The sequence below is a fragment of the Odocoileus virginianus genome, chromosome 4 (assembly GCF_023699985.2).
Source record: "Odocoileus virginianus isolate 20LAN1187 ecotype Illinois chromosome 4, Ovbor_1.2, whole genome shotgun sequence".
Lineage (NCBI taxonomy): Eukaryota > Metazoa > Chordata > Mammalia > Artiodactyla > Cervidae > Odocoileus > Odocoileus virginianus.
Window position 1 is genome coordinate 9,207,014 of NC_069677.1, and position 15,787 is coordinate 9,222,800.

Below are 15,787 nucleotides of genomic sequence, written 5' to 3' on the forward strand. Positions count from 1 at the left end.
ACTGCCCCCAAACTTAGCAGCTTAGAACAATGAATATTTTACTCTTTCTCATAACACGTGAGTCAGAAGTTTTGACAGCCTTCTGAGTGATTTTTCTGGTCCTCATGGCATCAACTTGGTCACTTAGCTGATGAATGGGCTAGTCTAGATGTATACTATCTAATTTAGTAGCCACTAGCCACGTGTACCTACTGATTACTTGAAATATAGCTCATCTTAATGAGCTGTGTTGTAAGTACAAAATACCCATGTGATTCTGAAGATTTAGTACAGGAAAAATAATGTAAAATATTCATTAATAATTTTTATATTTATCACATATTGAAATAATATTTTATATATTAGATTAGATAAAATATATTACTGAAATTAATTTCATCTGTTTTTAAATGTTTTAATGTGGCTATCAGACATTTTTAAATTACATATTTGGCTTGCATTATATTTCTATTGGACAGTGCTGATCTAGAACAAGTGTCAGTATTTTTTTTCTTTTCTATAAAAGCCCAGATAGAAAATATTTTCAGCTTTGCAGGCCATATGATCTCTGTCACAGCTTCTCTACTCTATCACTGCAGTACAAAAAACAGTCAAGGACAATAATTAAAGTAGTGGTTATAGCTGCATTTCAACAAAACTTTATTTGTAAAAATAGGTGGTGGTCTGATTTGGTCTTCAGGCTGCAGTTTGCTGACCTTTGATTTAAAGGATTCAGAATTTTATTCACATATATGATGGGTTGGCAGAAATGGCTGGAAGGCTGGTTTCAGCTGGGACTGTTGACCCAGATACCTACACACGGCATTTCCATGATGGTGGTCTCAGTAGTGGGACATCTTGTATAGTGGCTCTGAGCCCCATATTCCAAGAAAGACAAACACTGCAAGGCTTCTTTTGACCTAGCCTCAGAAGTCCTAAACATCCCTTCTAGTGCACTCTATTGGTCAAACAAATGTCTAAGGCCAGCCCAGACTCAAGGAGAGGAAATTAGCGGTCACAAAGGGGTAGGAGGGAGGAGTAGCAAAGAATATGTGTCCATCTTTAATCTATCACATCATTCTTCAAATCTCAGTTTAGATTAGACCTATTATGGGCCCTCCAAGCACTATGAAGCTCTCCTCTGTAGCACTTGTCATCATTGTAATTTTACATTTATTTGTATGATCATCATCCTGCTCATCTACTAACCTATAAGCAACTATAGGAAGAGGAGTCCTTTCCGGTTTTGCTCATCATTACATTCCCAGCACCTCGAACAAGGCCTGTTAAATGGGGCACAGCCAAGTATCTATATGAATATGTATCCCCACATTTCTCTACTGTTCTCAAGCATATCACGAGACACCCTGTCAGAAGTTAAAATTCAGATACAGTCAATTCCCAGCAACCTTCTTATTTTGCAGTTCAGAAACTTTGTGAAAAAGGAAATAAACCTACCCTATTCCTCCAAGGACCTACAAGGTAATCATAGCTGTTCTAAGGGTAGAGCTTCAGGTTCTGGTGCCCTGAGAAGTGATTGACACAGCGTGTCACGCTGAGGCCAGTCAAGGCCCTGGGCAGCTTGTTCTGCCTTCACTGTCTTCTCCCTAAGCTGGCAGTGCCCATCCAGCATGCTTGCTTGGCCAGTCACAATACAAGCTGGCAGAAAACAAAGTACTGGGATCTGAACATTGGACTGAGGCCAACCTAGTCCTCCCTCCATGGAAATTATGACATCTTTTGCTTTGTTCGGAACAAGGACTCTCATATGTGCTGGGAGGAGATGAATGAGTCCACCTTCCACACTGGCCTGGAGCTTAAATGGTAGCTATTTGTGGACACTCTGTTTTTCTTTTTAGCTCTGGGTTAGGGATCAAGGCCTGAACATCTTTACACTCCCTCACAACCTCTAGAACAAGCCTGACACTGAGTAAATTCACTACATGTTTGCATGAGACTGTCTCAATGTACAACCTTCATTAGACACCAGAAAACCTATCAGCATTTATTCTAGACAAAGTAGTGAAATAGGGAACTTTTTTTGCTGCTCCCCAACTTCTGCCTTGGAATCTTTCACTTCCTGAGCCATCATATGTGTACTCCCCTGTCCCACCCCGTGACTGGCCAACACCACCTCACCATATCTGCGTACGGCCTTTCGCCTGAACTAGATCCCACATCCTCCTGCAGACTTGAGACGAAAAAGAGCTCTTCTTAATCCCCTTTGTTCTGTCCCAATGCACGTAGTTGCCAGAACTCTTCTAGGTGAGGCTTAGCTGAAACACAGCAATGTGTGTCTGGAGGTCAGCCCAGGCCAACAAACTCATTACCTGTCCAGGGCTGGGGTTGAGAGAAGCATTCTCTGCCTGGCACATAATAGGTGCTCAAGCAATATTTGTGGACTGAATGGCAGCTCAGGGCAGAAATGTCCCTGATACACAGGGACACTGTGGTCCATCCTACATCTAGCCCTGCCTGTCCCCCTGAGTGTCTCACTCTGATTCTAGGAGCTGCCATCACACCTGGATCCAGGGATGTGCGCTGTTCCCTTGTTACGCTGAGAGTGGGTAGAATTGAAATCTTTTTCCCTTGCTCCTAAAGCACACTTGGGGTTTCCCTGGTGGCTCAGTGGTAAAGAATCTGGCTGCCAATACAAGAGATTCAGGTTTGATCCCCAGTTCGGGGAGATGGAGAAGGGAATGACAACCCACTCCAGTATTTTTGCCTGGAGAATCCCATAGACAGAGGAGCCTGGCAGGCTACTGTCCATGGGGTCACAAAAGAGTTGGACATGACTGAGGGACTAAGCAATAACAACAGCACATCTGAAACCAACTGGAACTTTTAAAGGAACTATACAAGAGTTAAAAAGAACACAGTGAATGATGGATGGAAACTAAATTTCTGGTGGTGAGCAAACTGTAGTGTATATGGAAATGGAAATATAATGTCGTATGAAGTGGAAATATAATGTCATATGAAGTGGAAATATAATGTTGTATACATGAAAAAAATGCTATAAACCAAGTTATCTCAATAAAATTGAAGAAGAATGCAGGGAAGAAACTCCATTTCGTTACCTGAAACATGGGGAAATAAAATCCCACCTTGCTGGGAGGAATAATATACTTGATCATTGAGTTGACTCTCACTCACATTCTATGATAGCCAGGTATGTAAAGTGAGAGAAGATAGTGTCTAATGGGTGCTTTTCTTTAGTTTTGGAGGTGAACCTCCAGCTAAATAAAACGTTGAAACTTGTTCTAGGTTTTTGGCCAGTTCAGTCACCTACAGACTTTATTCTGCTCACAACTGACAGAAATATCCTCACAGAGAATCTCCCCTGTAAATTCTTAGGTTCTTTCCTCTCCCAATCCCCTTTCTGCTCTCTCCCTCCAAAACCTAGAGTTTCTACTTCTCAGGCCCTCTGGAGAAAGTCATGACTCGTAGCTGTGGTTAAGAGTTCATTGCACAGGGAGCAGTGACATTTCTGCTCTGCCTCACCGCCAGTGACATTGAAGGAAACTGGCCCCTCACACACACTCCATGGCTCGAGTGGAGAGAAATTTTTCACATGTATAAAAGAGTATATTTTTATACATTCATACTGTCTAAAAGAGTGTCATGACACTCTCGAGTTTTAGCCCTTATTTTAATAGGGCCTCTAGTAAACCAGGTGTCTAAAGTGTTGGTCAGGATGGTATGCAGTCTCTAAGTTAATGTTAGGGAAGTTTAGTAGGAATATCACTTCTGGGGCATGATTTCAAGGACAAACGTGATTGCTCTTCCCAAAAATCCATAAAAGGCTTTGATAGAAGTATGTTAGGCTTAGATTTGTTCTCTATTCTCTGTTAGGTTTATTCTGCGTAGTTTGAGAGAATGATACCAGTATCAATGAGAGTAAGTTAAGGAGAGGCAGCTTCTCACCCAGGAGAAGACAGAGATTCCAAATAGAGAAGCAAAAAATAATTTTGATGTCCTTCTCAGACCCAGTGCTCCTTCCCACTGAATAAATTACAGGGATCATCTGTCCAGAATTTCCCAGGACCATACAGATTTCATGTAAACTATTTGAATTAAAGGTGATTCATTAAATTTATACCAAAGTATACTTTTGACGGTGTGTCCTGTTTGATACATCACCCAGGGAGGAAAAAAAACTTTGATTACATCAAACATACTGATACTTGGTTTGCAAACAGTGTGAGATTTTTATGCTAGGTAGGAGTTCAGACTCACAGGGTTCGCAGTCCTCAGAATCTATGACAAATTGGATATTGGTAGTGATTTAGGGTGATGAAGTGCACAAAAATTAAATAGAGAACTCCTTTACCTTATGATCCACCAATCCCACTCCTGGGCATATATCCAAAGAAAACTCTAATTCAGAAAGATACATGTACCCAGTGTTCATAGCAGCATTACTTACAGTAGCCAAGACATGGAAGCAATGTTCAACAGATGAGTGGATAAAGAACATGTAGTATATATATACAGTGGAATATTATTCAGCCATAAAAAGTAATGAAATCATTCCATTTGTAGCAGCATGGATAGACCTAGAGATTATCATGCTAAATGAAGTAACTCAGACATGGAAAAGACAAATATCATATGCTATTACTTACATATGGAATCTTTATGATACAAATGAACTTATTTATAAAATGGAAACAGACAGATAGAAAACATATTTATAGTTCCTGAAGGAAGAAGAGGGGAAGGGATTAAATTAGGAGTCTAGGATTAACAGATACAAAACTACTATATATAAAATCAACAGCAAGCTCCTCCTGTAAATCACAGGGAACTACATTCAGTATCTTGTATTAAACTATAATGGAAAATAATTTGAAAAAGAATATATACATATATACAACTAAATCATTTTGATGTACACCAGAAATTAACACAACATTATATATCAACTATACTTCAATTTTTAAAAAAGAGAGCTCTTTTTCCAGATTCTACCACTTACTGGTGTCAGCTTTGGCCCAAAAGATAGTGCCCAAGTTCTGAAACTTATTAAAATACTAGAAGGAAGGCAGAACAATTGGGAGAGTGTGCGAGGTACACAGATTGGACACCTACTATGTGCTTTGGCAACTGAATATATTTGTAACTCACTGTCACAAAACACAAATTTTCTCATTTTTCACTAATTAGCACTAATTTTTTAAATATAAAAGAGCTCTACAAATCAATAAGAAAAAAAAAAGGCCAGTGACTAATTAGCACTAATTTTTTAAATATAAAAGAGCTCTACAAATCAATAAGAAAAAAAAAAGGCCAGTGACCCAAATTAATAATAGGCAAAAGAAATGTATAGATATGGAATAGAAAATATTATTTCTTGTACATTTGAAATGATGCTCATACACAAAATAAAAGAAATTCATTTAAAAATTATAGTGAGAAACACCTCACACCCTTTAGGATGGGTACTAAAGAAAAGAACTATAGAAAATAACAAGTGTTGGCAAGAATGTGGAGAATTGGAATTCTTGTACACAGTTAATGAGAATGTAAATGGTATATCCAGGGAGAAACAATATGGCAGTTCCCTCAAAAATTAAAAATAGAATTACCATATGATCCAGTAATTCCACTTTCGAGTATATACCCAAAAGAAATGATAGCAACGTCTGGAAAAGATATTTGTACACTTATGATCATAGCATAATTCACGGCAGCCAAAAAGAGGAAGCAACTCAGATGTCCATCAACAGTTGAACGGATAAACAAAATGTGGCATTTACATACAATAGGATATTATTCAGCCTTAAAAAGGAAGGAAATTCTGACACGTGCTACAAAATGCTTGAATCTTGAATACATTATGCTAAGTTAAATAAACCAGACACAAAAAGACAAACATTGTATGAGTCTACTTATATGAGGTGCCTAAAGTAGTCAAATTCATGGCGATAGAAGGTAGAATGATGCTTTTCAGGGACAGAGGGAGTGGAGGAGCGTGTGGAGTTAGTATTTAATGGGTACAGAATTTCAGTTTTGCAAGATGAAAGGAGTTCTGGAGATGGGTGGTAGTGATGGTTGCACAACAAATGTAAATGTGTTTAATATTACTGCACACTTTAGAAATGAGTAAGATGGTAAATTTTATGTTATGTGTATTTCATGACGACAAAAAAGGAATTTTTTAAAAATTACAATGAGATGTCATTTTAACCTTCCCTACTGGTAAAGATCAATATTAAAAAGCAGAGACATTACTTTGCTGACAAAGGTCCTTCTAGTTAAAGCTATGGTTTTTCCAGTAGTCATGTATGGATGTGAGAGTTGGACTATAAAGAAAGCTAAGCACAGAAGAATTGATGCTTTTGAACTGTGGTGTTGGAGACAACTCTTGAGAGTTCCTTGGACTGCAAGGAGATCCAACCAGTCAATCCTAAAGGAAATCAGTCCTGAATATTCATTGGAAGGACTGATGCTGAAACTGAAACTCCAATACTTTGGTCACCTGATGCGAAGAACTGACTCATTGGAAAAGACCCTGATGCTGGGAAAGATTGAAGGCAGGAGGAGAAGGGGATAACAGAGGATGAGATGGTTGGATGACATCACTGACTCGATAGACAGAAGTTTGAGCAAGCTCTAGGAGTTGGTGATGAACAGGGAAGCCTGGTGTGCTGCAGTCCATGAGATCGCAAAGAGTCAGACACAACTGAGCAATTGAACTGAACTGATTGGTAAAGATTACAAATTAGAAATCTTTTTTGGCAAAATCTATATGAAAATAAGGACACTCATGCTGTGATTTTGTTGGTGGAAACATAAGCATCTAGTTTTAGGGAAGAACAATTTTTCAATATGTGTGAAGATTAAAATTGAAGTCACTTTTTAACATTTTGGTCAAGCCATTCTGCTCCTAGGAAGCTAGCTTATTCTCACATATATGATTTGGCATATGATCAAGGCTCTTCATTGCAGCAGAAGATTGGAAAAAACCCAAATGTCTATTGATAGGGTCTGGTAAAGTAGATTATTGCCATCCAATAGAAAACACCAGAATAATATGCAACTGTTAGAATGAGGATACCCAGTATGTGTGAACACAAAAAAAAATCTCCAAGGGAGTGGTTAGTGTGCAAAACTGCATTATAGTGTGCTAACATTTGTGCTTTATAATAAAATGAAAAAAAAATGGGTCTAAGTTTTCATTTCTCTTTGCCTCAAATAAGTGCAAGTAGAGGCAAGAAACTGCTAACAGGTAAAAGTGGTCACCACTTATTGCTATGGGGAGAAATCAAACTGCTAGGGGGCAGGGTTGGCAGGGAGTTACTTTCCACTGTTTAATGCCCTTGTATTTCAAATTTAGTACTATAAGCAGGTATGATCTATTAAAAATTTTTTATTTTTAAAAAAAGAAATTACAGTCCAGAAGGAAAGAAACATAACAAATACTTTCAGCCTAAAGTCATGCACTGGGTGCTATGGGAAAGGAAAGGAAGGGTGTCTGGCATAACCCACGGGCATCAAGGATGGCTTCTAGACAAATCACCTGCAGGGAAGAAGTGTATGCTGTTGGATCAGGAATAGTTGTATACTTTCACCTGAGCGTTGGTTTATTTTTATCTCATGGACAGATCTGGAAGTTGATTCACCAATTAGAGTTTCCTTATCACTTTAGCTGTTAAAAAGTTAACAAGCCGAACTTGTGACCCATACCATACAAAGTGGGCAGATTTCTATGGTAACCATTTAGCTTTGGCATTGTACTTGACTCCATTTTGTATTCCTGCATCTGGTTTGCTTTTCCCTTGTTTGTAATGTTGGTCATCTTCCCTAGTCTATGCTTCCCTGTAAGCCACTCTACAGCCTTTTTGGTCTAAGGTGGGGTAAATGGGTGAATGAAGAAAGATGGAGGGCAGGAAAAGAAAAGAGAGAGCATGGAGGTTATAGAGCAATGCCTATGATTTTCCTTGGCTCCATCACATAGATTAAGTGAACACTAGTACAGGATTATTAAAGTGGGCTCCTTAGACCAGAAGCATCACTAATCATCTGTGAGTTTGTGAGTCATGGATTTCACTAAATCTACTAAATCAGAATTGCTGTGGAAAAGGCCCAGGAATCTGCTTTAACATGCCCTCCAGATAATTTTTATGCACATTAATATTTGAAACCGCAGGGAAGCCAAAGAAAAATTGATTTCTAAACATGAAAGTGAAAGTCACTCAGTCGTATATGACTCTTTGAGACCCCATGGACTTATACAGTCCATGAAATTCTCCAGGCCAAAATACTGGAATGGGTAACCTTTCCCTCTCCAGGGGATCTTCCTAACCCAGGAATCAAACCCAGGTCTCCCACATTGCAGGCGATTCTTTACCAGCTGAGCCACCAGGGAAGCCCAAGAATACTGGAGTGGGTAGCCTATCCCTTCTCCAGAGGAGCTTCCCAACCCAGGAATTAAACCAAGGTCTCCAGCATTGCAGGCAGATTCTTTACCAACTGAGCTATCAGGGAAACCATAAATACTTTCTATTTTGCCCACCATACCCTTTTATTGGTCAAGATAATAATGCTGCTATTGCCATTTTAGTTGCTCAGTTGTGTCTGATTCTTTGCAACCCTGTGGACTGTTGCTCACCAGGCTCCTCTTTCACCATGGGATTTCCCAGGCAAGAATACTGGAATGGGTTGCCATTTCTTTCTCAGCTACTACAGTAAACAACTCCCAAAATTTCATTAACTTAACACACCAAAATTTTAGTTTTTGCTCACTTCACAGTCCAATATAGATCACTGTGGGGGTGTTAAGAGCTGTTTTATTAATTTGTTCAGCCAATCAGCTTCTTTCATAGTAAGGCTTTACCATCTTCTGGCTGCTTGGACTCCTCCTCTGGATCCTCTGCATCAAAGAAGGCAAGGGATAGAGGCAAGAGAAAGGCTTTAGCGCTGTGGTACCTGGAAGTAATGCCCATCTTTTCTGCTCACAATTCCACTGGTCAAAACCCAGTCACACGGCCTACTTAGTGTGGGGGTGGGGGTTGGGAAATAGGATATGTCTGTAGGGTTAGGAGAAAAAGAAAATGGCTTTGATGAACACACTGTATCATCTTTGCCACACCCATGGGCTGAAGTGAATTTCAAGCTCCACTTTGTGACATTTTGGTTTTTGGTTTCATTTTCTAATCGAGTTTTATCTTCTCTGTTTTAACTCTAGCACCATGGGACTGCGAAACACTCTCATTGTGATGGCCCTCCTGCTCTCTGGTAAGCACACTTTTGGCTTTATAAAGTCCTAGAATCCTCCTACTATCTCCCCATGAACCTGAACTGCAAGCTGGGGCTTTAGACTTGATGGGTTTTACTCACTTTCTATTCAGTGTTCACAAGACCACAAGCCAAAAAGACTTTCATGGAGAAGAAGGGAGCATCATAGTTGAGAACAGGTATCTCAGCTGATGGCAGGTCCAACCTGAGATGGAGCCCACACCTTCTGCCATCTTACACCTGCTTAAATGCCCCTCAGCTAATCATATCAGCTGCTCTACCATCAAGCTAAGGGGCTAAGCTTCAGGGCTTCTCACCTGCACAGTTCTTTCCAAACCACTCCAAGACCTCAGAAGGAGCCTTAACAGTGCAGTCACGGGTCTTAGGTCTTACTAAAGTTTTCATTAGTAAGATATTTTAACCACAATAAGTTAAGACCATTGTCTCTTTCCACTGTGACTTTTTTTACTTGTCTCTCTGTCACATTCTCCCCCTATTGAGCAGCGTTGCAGTGACCATGGGCATTTTGTTTTGTGTTCTGTATTCTTTTTTTTAAAGAGCTCCTCTCTCTAAAAATAAATTTTAGAAGTGTCAGGCCTCAGAAAACTCCAACCTTCCCTGTTTGCTGCTTTCTCTCAGTTTACTTTCATCAGTAAACTGGGGCTGGCCAAGGTTCCTGCCACTCATCTTGGGACTGGGTGCTGTTAGTTTCTCCTGACCCATGCTCTTCCTGCTGCTTGTCTTCCCCGCCCTCCGCGCTGAGAGGGAAGTGTCCTGGTCCTGGTGTGGGGCAGACGGGGAGGGGTAGCCCACCTGCTGTTTGGCTGCAGCAGAGCACAGGCTGCCCCTAACTAACTAGACTGGCCATGAGCTCACCTCCTCCCAGTGGCCACGCAGAAGGCCCTTGGCCACTGACCTCATCCCTGCTGTAGTTGACAAAGAGTCAGGCTACGAGGGAAAGAGTCTCCCTCAGATCGATGCTGGCTGGGACAGGCTTTTGGGGATGTGCTTTCTGCTTAGCACCCTGGAGCTTTCTGTGTCTGTGCTATAGACATGTTACCTGATCTACAGATGGGCTAACAGATCACTGGCTTTGGTCATAATACTAGCTTTCACCTCCCAGGACCAATATGATTTGCTATTTTAACTCTTGAGAAAGTAGAAGTTATGTGTGAGCAGGGGCAGAGAGAAAGGGGTTGAAGCAAAGCTTTGGAGAACATTATCCAGCAAGAACCTCTTCCCATCCCACTTCTGATTTTTTTATTTGACAAGCATACAGATGTAGCACTTACAAAAATTTGTGCCAGGTGCTATTCTAAGCATTTTATAGATATTAACTCATTTAAACATCATCATAACTCTGCTTTAGGTATTGTTATGATTCCCTATTTTACAAATGTACAAACTAAAACCCAGAGAGGTTAAGTAATCTGCTTAAGACAACATTGCTGATAAATGGCAGAGCTTGAGTTCATACCCAGCAGTATAGATGCAGCATCTGTTCAGTTCACCTTAACACAATGCTACTTCTCCTAACTTTTGCTAGGGAACCTTTCATATAGTAGGATTTGTCCCTTGGGCACCCGAACAGGTTTGATAGATCATGTGGCTTGTGCCTTAGTCAAGTTCACAATTTTCCCATCAAATACATCCTCCAAGTTCCCTGCAGTCAATTCCTTAGCTGTCCCTACAGCTTGGGCCCTGGTCTTTGTCATACAGTGACCAGCCCAGGTCTTATAACTTGGGAGAGAAGAAAGAAAAATGGCCTGAAAACAGAAAAGTCTGAATTGAGATATCATTCACCCCTTCTCCCCCTAAACTTTCTGACTCTGGCCATGGAAAGTGAAAATAAAACTGAGAAACCTCACCAAAATTGAGTCCAGGTGTCACTTTTGCCCTTGCTTTGCGTTTGAAATTGCTTCAACACTTCCTGACTTCTGAAAAGAGTTGTCAATACTGAAATTTTAAAAATAACTCCTCCAAATAGAAGTCATTTAAGCTTTATGGTGATGAGAGAATAGTGGTTATATTTTTGGCAGTACAAATTTAAAGTGGGATAGAAGACAGTGACACTTGATTAGAAGATAATATTGCCAGTACTTCACACAGGATTAAAAATAACAACAACAAAACAGATTTCATTCTTATGTAAAGAATGAAAAGGAACCGTTCTCCCTTTCTTGTTTCTACTTGAGCTTCGTCTCTGGTACTGCCACGCAGACTAAGTCAAGTAGAACCAAGAAAAAAGTTTTCTTTCCCAATAATTTTTGGAGGTCTTGTGAGATTAAACAAGACCAATAAAAAAAAAAAGAATGAAAAGGAATCCATCTGAATCTCATCTTTCTTCTCAGGGCACATCTCTGCTTACTGGGTTGGCGAGCAATGACCTACTCATAGGCAGGCATCCAAAGGGAGAAACGGGATGCAATTGACCCAGCAAAAACACAGGGCTGAATAATTCATTTGACAGCAGATATAAAACAATGCAGTGAAATAATTCTGTTTCTCCTTTTCTCCCTAATATGTTTTGTGTCTTCCCCTAGTCATGGAAATCAGACAATGTATTTGCTGACTCTGCCCATGAGGCAAAAATTGGATGAGAGTTTGAAACCTAAAAGGGCAAGAAGGCAGCCTTCTTGCATAATTAGATTATAATTTGTGCTTAGATTATAATTTGTGTTTAGATTAAAATTTGTGTTTATTAGATAAAAATTTGTGTTTATAAAGCTAAAGGAATGTTGAGCTGCCACGAGCAAAGGTACCTCTAGGTCCAGCTCTGTTTGCTGCTATCCCAGCACCTCCAGTAATACTTAAATCTGGAGTCAGAGTGGTATTTGGGAAATCAATAGTTCACACATCAGGAGGAAGTTTCTTCTTAGTTTGACTTCTGAAGGATGCTCTCTTATTGTCTGGAGGTTCTCTGGGTCCTAGGGCTTCTCATTTCTCTTGAACAATACTTCTGGTTGAACAATTAATATACAAGGAGTAGTTGGGGGTTCTTCCTTCACTGTTAAGATTTACATAAAATTGGCTCAAACCTTCATTTTGTATCTGTTGTAAAGGTTTATTGTTTCTCCCGGATTTTTCCAGGTTCCTATATGGGTGGTTGCGTGTTTATATGGCTACTTTGACTCCCACTTCCTGTTGCTGTTGATAGTGGTCACTATAATCACAGAGGTGGATAGATAGTTCAGACCTAATTCCCAAATTCCCAAAGAAGTGTCATGGAGCCTCATGGTTCTCCTTTTGGAGTCACTCCTTTAAAATTAAGGTACTGTTTCAGGGGTATTTGAAATACTTGTGTGCTTCCCAGTAAGGAGTATCTTACTTCTGAAGTAGTGGATCATTTTAATGTTTAGTAGGTTCCAGAGAGAATGGGCTGTCTGACAAGTTAATTTATTGGAAGATGGTCACTGAATAGGGTAAGCATGGGGTTGATTGGGAGCAGGGGTGATATCTGTAGGGAACAGAGAGGCTCCAATGGCGAACAAACTACTTCGGGAAGAGGCAAGAGTTTGAGAGACTGTAGCTTGTTTTTCCTTTGTGAGAGATCTTAATACCATCTCCAAATTATGCAACTCAGGATTTCAGTCCCCTTGGTACTGTTGAGATTTACGGAAACAAAAATACTTGTAACCCTTCCTTTATAGCCATTGGCAGCCACAGGGCCAAATTCCAGGGCCTCACAATTACAAAAACTCTTTCAACATCCTCTAACAGTATTTACCCATCCTTGGTTTCATTTTCACTTTCTTTCATTCCTTCTCCCTGTAGATGTCTCTATTAAAAAGTATTCTGCTCTCTGTACTATTTAAAAATCACTTCTGTGGTCCTTACAATAATGTAACAGGTGAGAGAATAAAAATAGTTATGTATAGTTATGACCACAATATACATGCAAATCCCTGAATATGTTTTATTCAGTATTGTTTCATACACACTGTTTCAAGATTCTAAGTTCTTTTCATTTTTATAATTTTTGAAACTATTAGTTCAGTGAGTCAAAATGCTGTAATTTGCTTTATTTGTGTGTGTTTTATTCATTCAGAAGTAATTGCCCCCATTGTCTTCTTTGATTTATGGTTGCTGAGAAGTTTTCATTCTAATTGTCATTTTTTTTTAATTTTTTAAAAATTAATTAATTCATTTATTTTACTTTAAAACATTGTATTGGTTTTGCCATACATTGACTTGAATCCGCCATAGGTGTACATGTGTTCCCCATTCTGAACCCCCTTCCCACCTCCCTCTCCATCCCATCCCTCTGGACCAGCCCCAAGCATCCTGTATCATGCACCAAAACTGGACTGGTGATTCGTTTCACATATGATAATTTACATGTTTCAATCCCATTCTCCCATATCATCCCGCCCTCGCCCTCTCCCAAGAGTCCAAAAGATTGTTCAGTACATCTGTGTCTCTCTTGCTGTCTCACATACAGGGTTATCGTTACCATCTTTCTAAATTCCATATATATGCGTTAGTATACTGTATTGGTGTTTTTCTTTCTGGCTTACTTCGCTCTGTATAATAGGCACCAGTTTCATCCCCCTCGTTAGAATTGATTCAAATGAATTCTTTTTAATGGCTGAATAATATTCCATTGTGTATATGTACCACAGCTTCCTTATCCATTCGTCTGTTGATGGGCATCTAGGTTGCTTCCATGTCTTGGCAATTATAAACAGTGCTGCGATGAACATTGGGGTGCACGTGTCTCTTTCAGATCTGGCTTCACGGTGTGTATGCCCAGGAGTGGGGTTGCTGAGTCATATGGCAGTTCTATTTCCAGTTTTTTAAGGAATCTCCACACTGTTCTTCATAGTGGCTGTACTAGTTTGCATTCCCACCAACAGTGTAAGAGGGTTCCCTTTTCTCCACACCCTCTCCAGCATTTATTGCTTGTAGACTTTTGGATAGCAGCCATTCTGCCTGGCATGTAATGGTACCTCATTGTGGTTTTGATTTGCATTTCTCTGATAATGAGTGATGTTGAGCATCTTTTCATGTGTTTGTTAGCCATCTATATGCCTTCTTTGGAGAAATGTCTGTTTAGATCTTTGGGCTATTTTTTGATTGGGTCATTTATTTTTCTGGAATTGAGCTGCAGGAGTTGCTTGTATATCTTTGAGATTAATCCTTTGTCTGTTGCTTCATTTGCTATTAGTTTCTCCCATTCTGAGGGCTGTCTTTTCACCTTGCTTATAGTTTCCTTCATTGTGGAAAAGCTTTTAAGTTTAATTAGGTCCCATTTGTTTATTTTTGCTTTTATTTCCAATATTCTGGGAGGTGGGTCATAGAGGATCCTGCTGTGATTAATTTTGGAGAGTGTTTTGCCTATGTTCTCTTCTAGGAGTTTTATCATTTCTGGTCTTACATTTAGATCTTTAATCCATTTTGAGTTTATTTTTGTGTATGGTGTTAGAAAGTGTTCTAGTTTCATTCTTTTACAGGTGGTTGACCAGTTTTCCCAGCACCACTTATTAAAGAGATTGTCTTTTCTCCATTGTACATTCTTGCCTACTTTCTCAAAGATAAGGTATCCATAGGTTTGTGGATTTATCTCTGGGCTTTCTATTTTGTTCCATTGATCTATATTTCTGTCTTTGTGCCAGTACCACACTGTCTTGATGCCTGTAGCTTTGTAGTAGAGCCTGAAGTCAGGCAGGTTGATTCCTCCAGTTCCATTCTTCTTTCTCAAGATTGCTTTGGCTATTCGAGCTTTTCTGTATTTCCATACAAATTGTGAAATTATTTGTTCTAGTTCTCTCAAAAATTACCTCAAGAAACAAGAAAAAAGTCAAATAAATAACCTAACTCTACACCGAAAGCAACTTGAAAAGGAAGAAATTATGAACCCGAGGGTTAGTAGAAGGAAAGAAATCTTAAAAATTAGCACAGAAATAAATGCAAAAGAAGCAAAAGAGACCATAGCAAAACTCAACAAAACCAAAAGCTGGTTCTTTGAGAAGGTAAATAGAATTGACAAACCATTAGCCAGACTCATCAAGAAACAAAGGGAGAAAAATCAAATCAACAAAATTAGAAATGAAAATGGAGAGATCACAACAGACAACACAGAAATACAAAGGATCATAAGAGACTATTATCAGCAACTATATGCAAATAAAATGGACAACTTGGAAGAAATGGACAAATTCTTAGAAAAGTACAACTTTTCAAAATTGAACCAGGAAGAAATCGAAAATCTCAAAAGACCCATCATAAGCACGGAAATTGAAACTGTAATCAGAAATCTTCCAATAAACAAAAGCCCAGGACCAGACAGCTTCACAGGCGAATTCTACCAAAAATTTAGGAAGAACTAATACCTATACTACTCAAACTGTTCCAGAAAATTGCAGAGGAAGGTAAAATTCCAAACTCATTCTATGAGGCCACCATCACCTTAATACCAAAACCTGACAAAGATACCACAAAAAAAGAAAACTATAGGCCAATATCACTGATGAACATAGATGCAAAAATCCTTAACAAAATTCTAGCAAACATAATCCAACAAAGTATTAAAAAGATCATACATCATGACCAAGTGGGCTTTATC

At 39.3% G+C, this 15,787-nt stretch overlaps 1 protein-coding gene across 8 annotated transcripts in view; it reads left to right on the forward strand.

Annotated features, from left to right (window-relative positions):
- Positions 1 to 15,787, forward strand: part of CD86 (CD86 molecule) — a 65,427-nt gene that overhangs the window by 25,124 nt on the left and 24,516 nt on the right. For all 8 annotated transcript variants that reach the window (XM_020887263.2, XM_070466055.1, XM_070466053.1 and 5 more), the window contains exon 2: positions 9,173 to 9,222. In XM_020887263.2, coding sequence (XP_020742922.2) covers positions 9,173 to 9,222 — 50 coding nt within the window. The remainder of the gene's footprint in view (positions 1 to 9,172; positions 9,223 to 15,787) is intronic.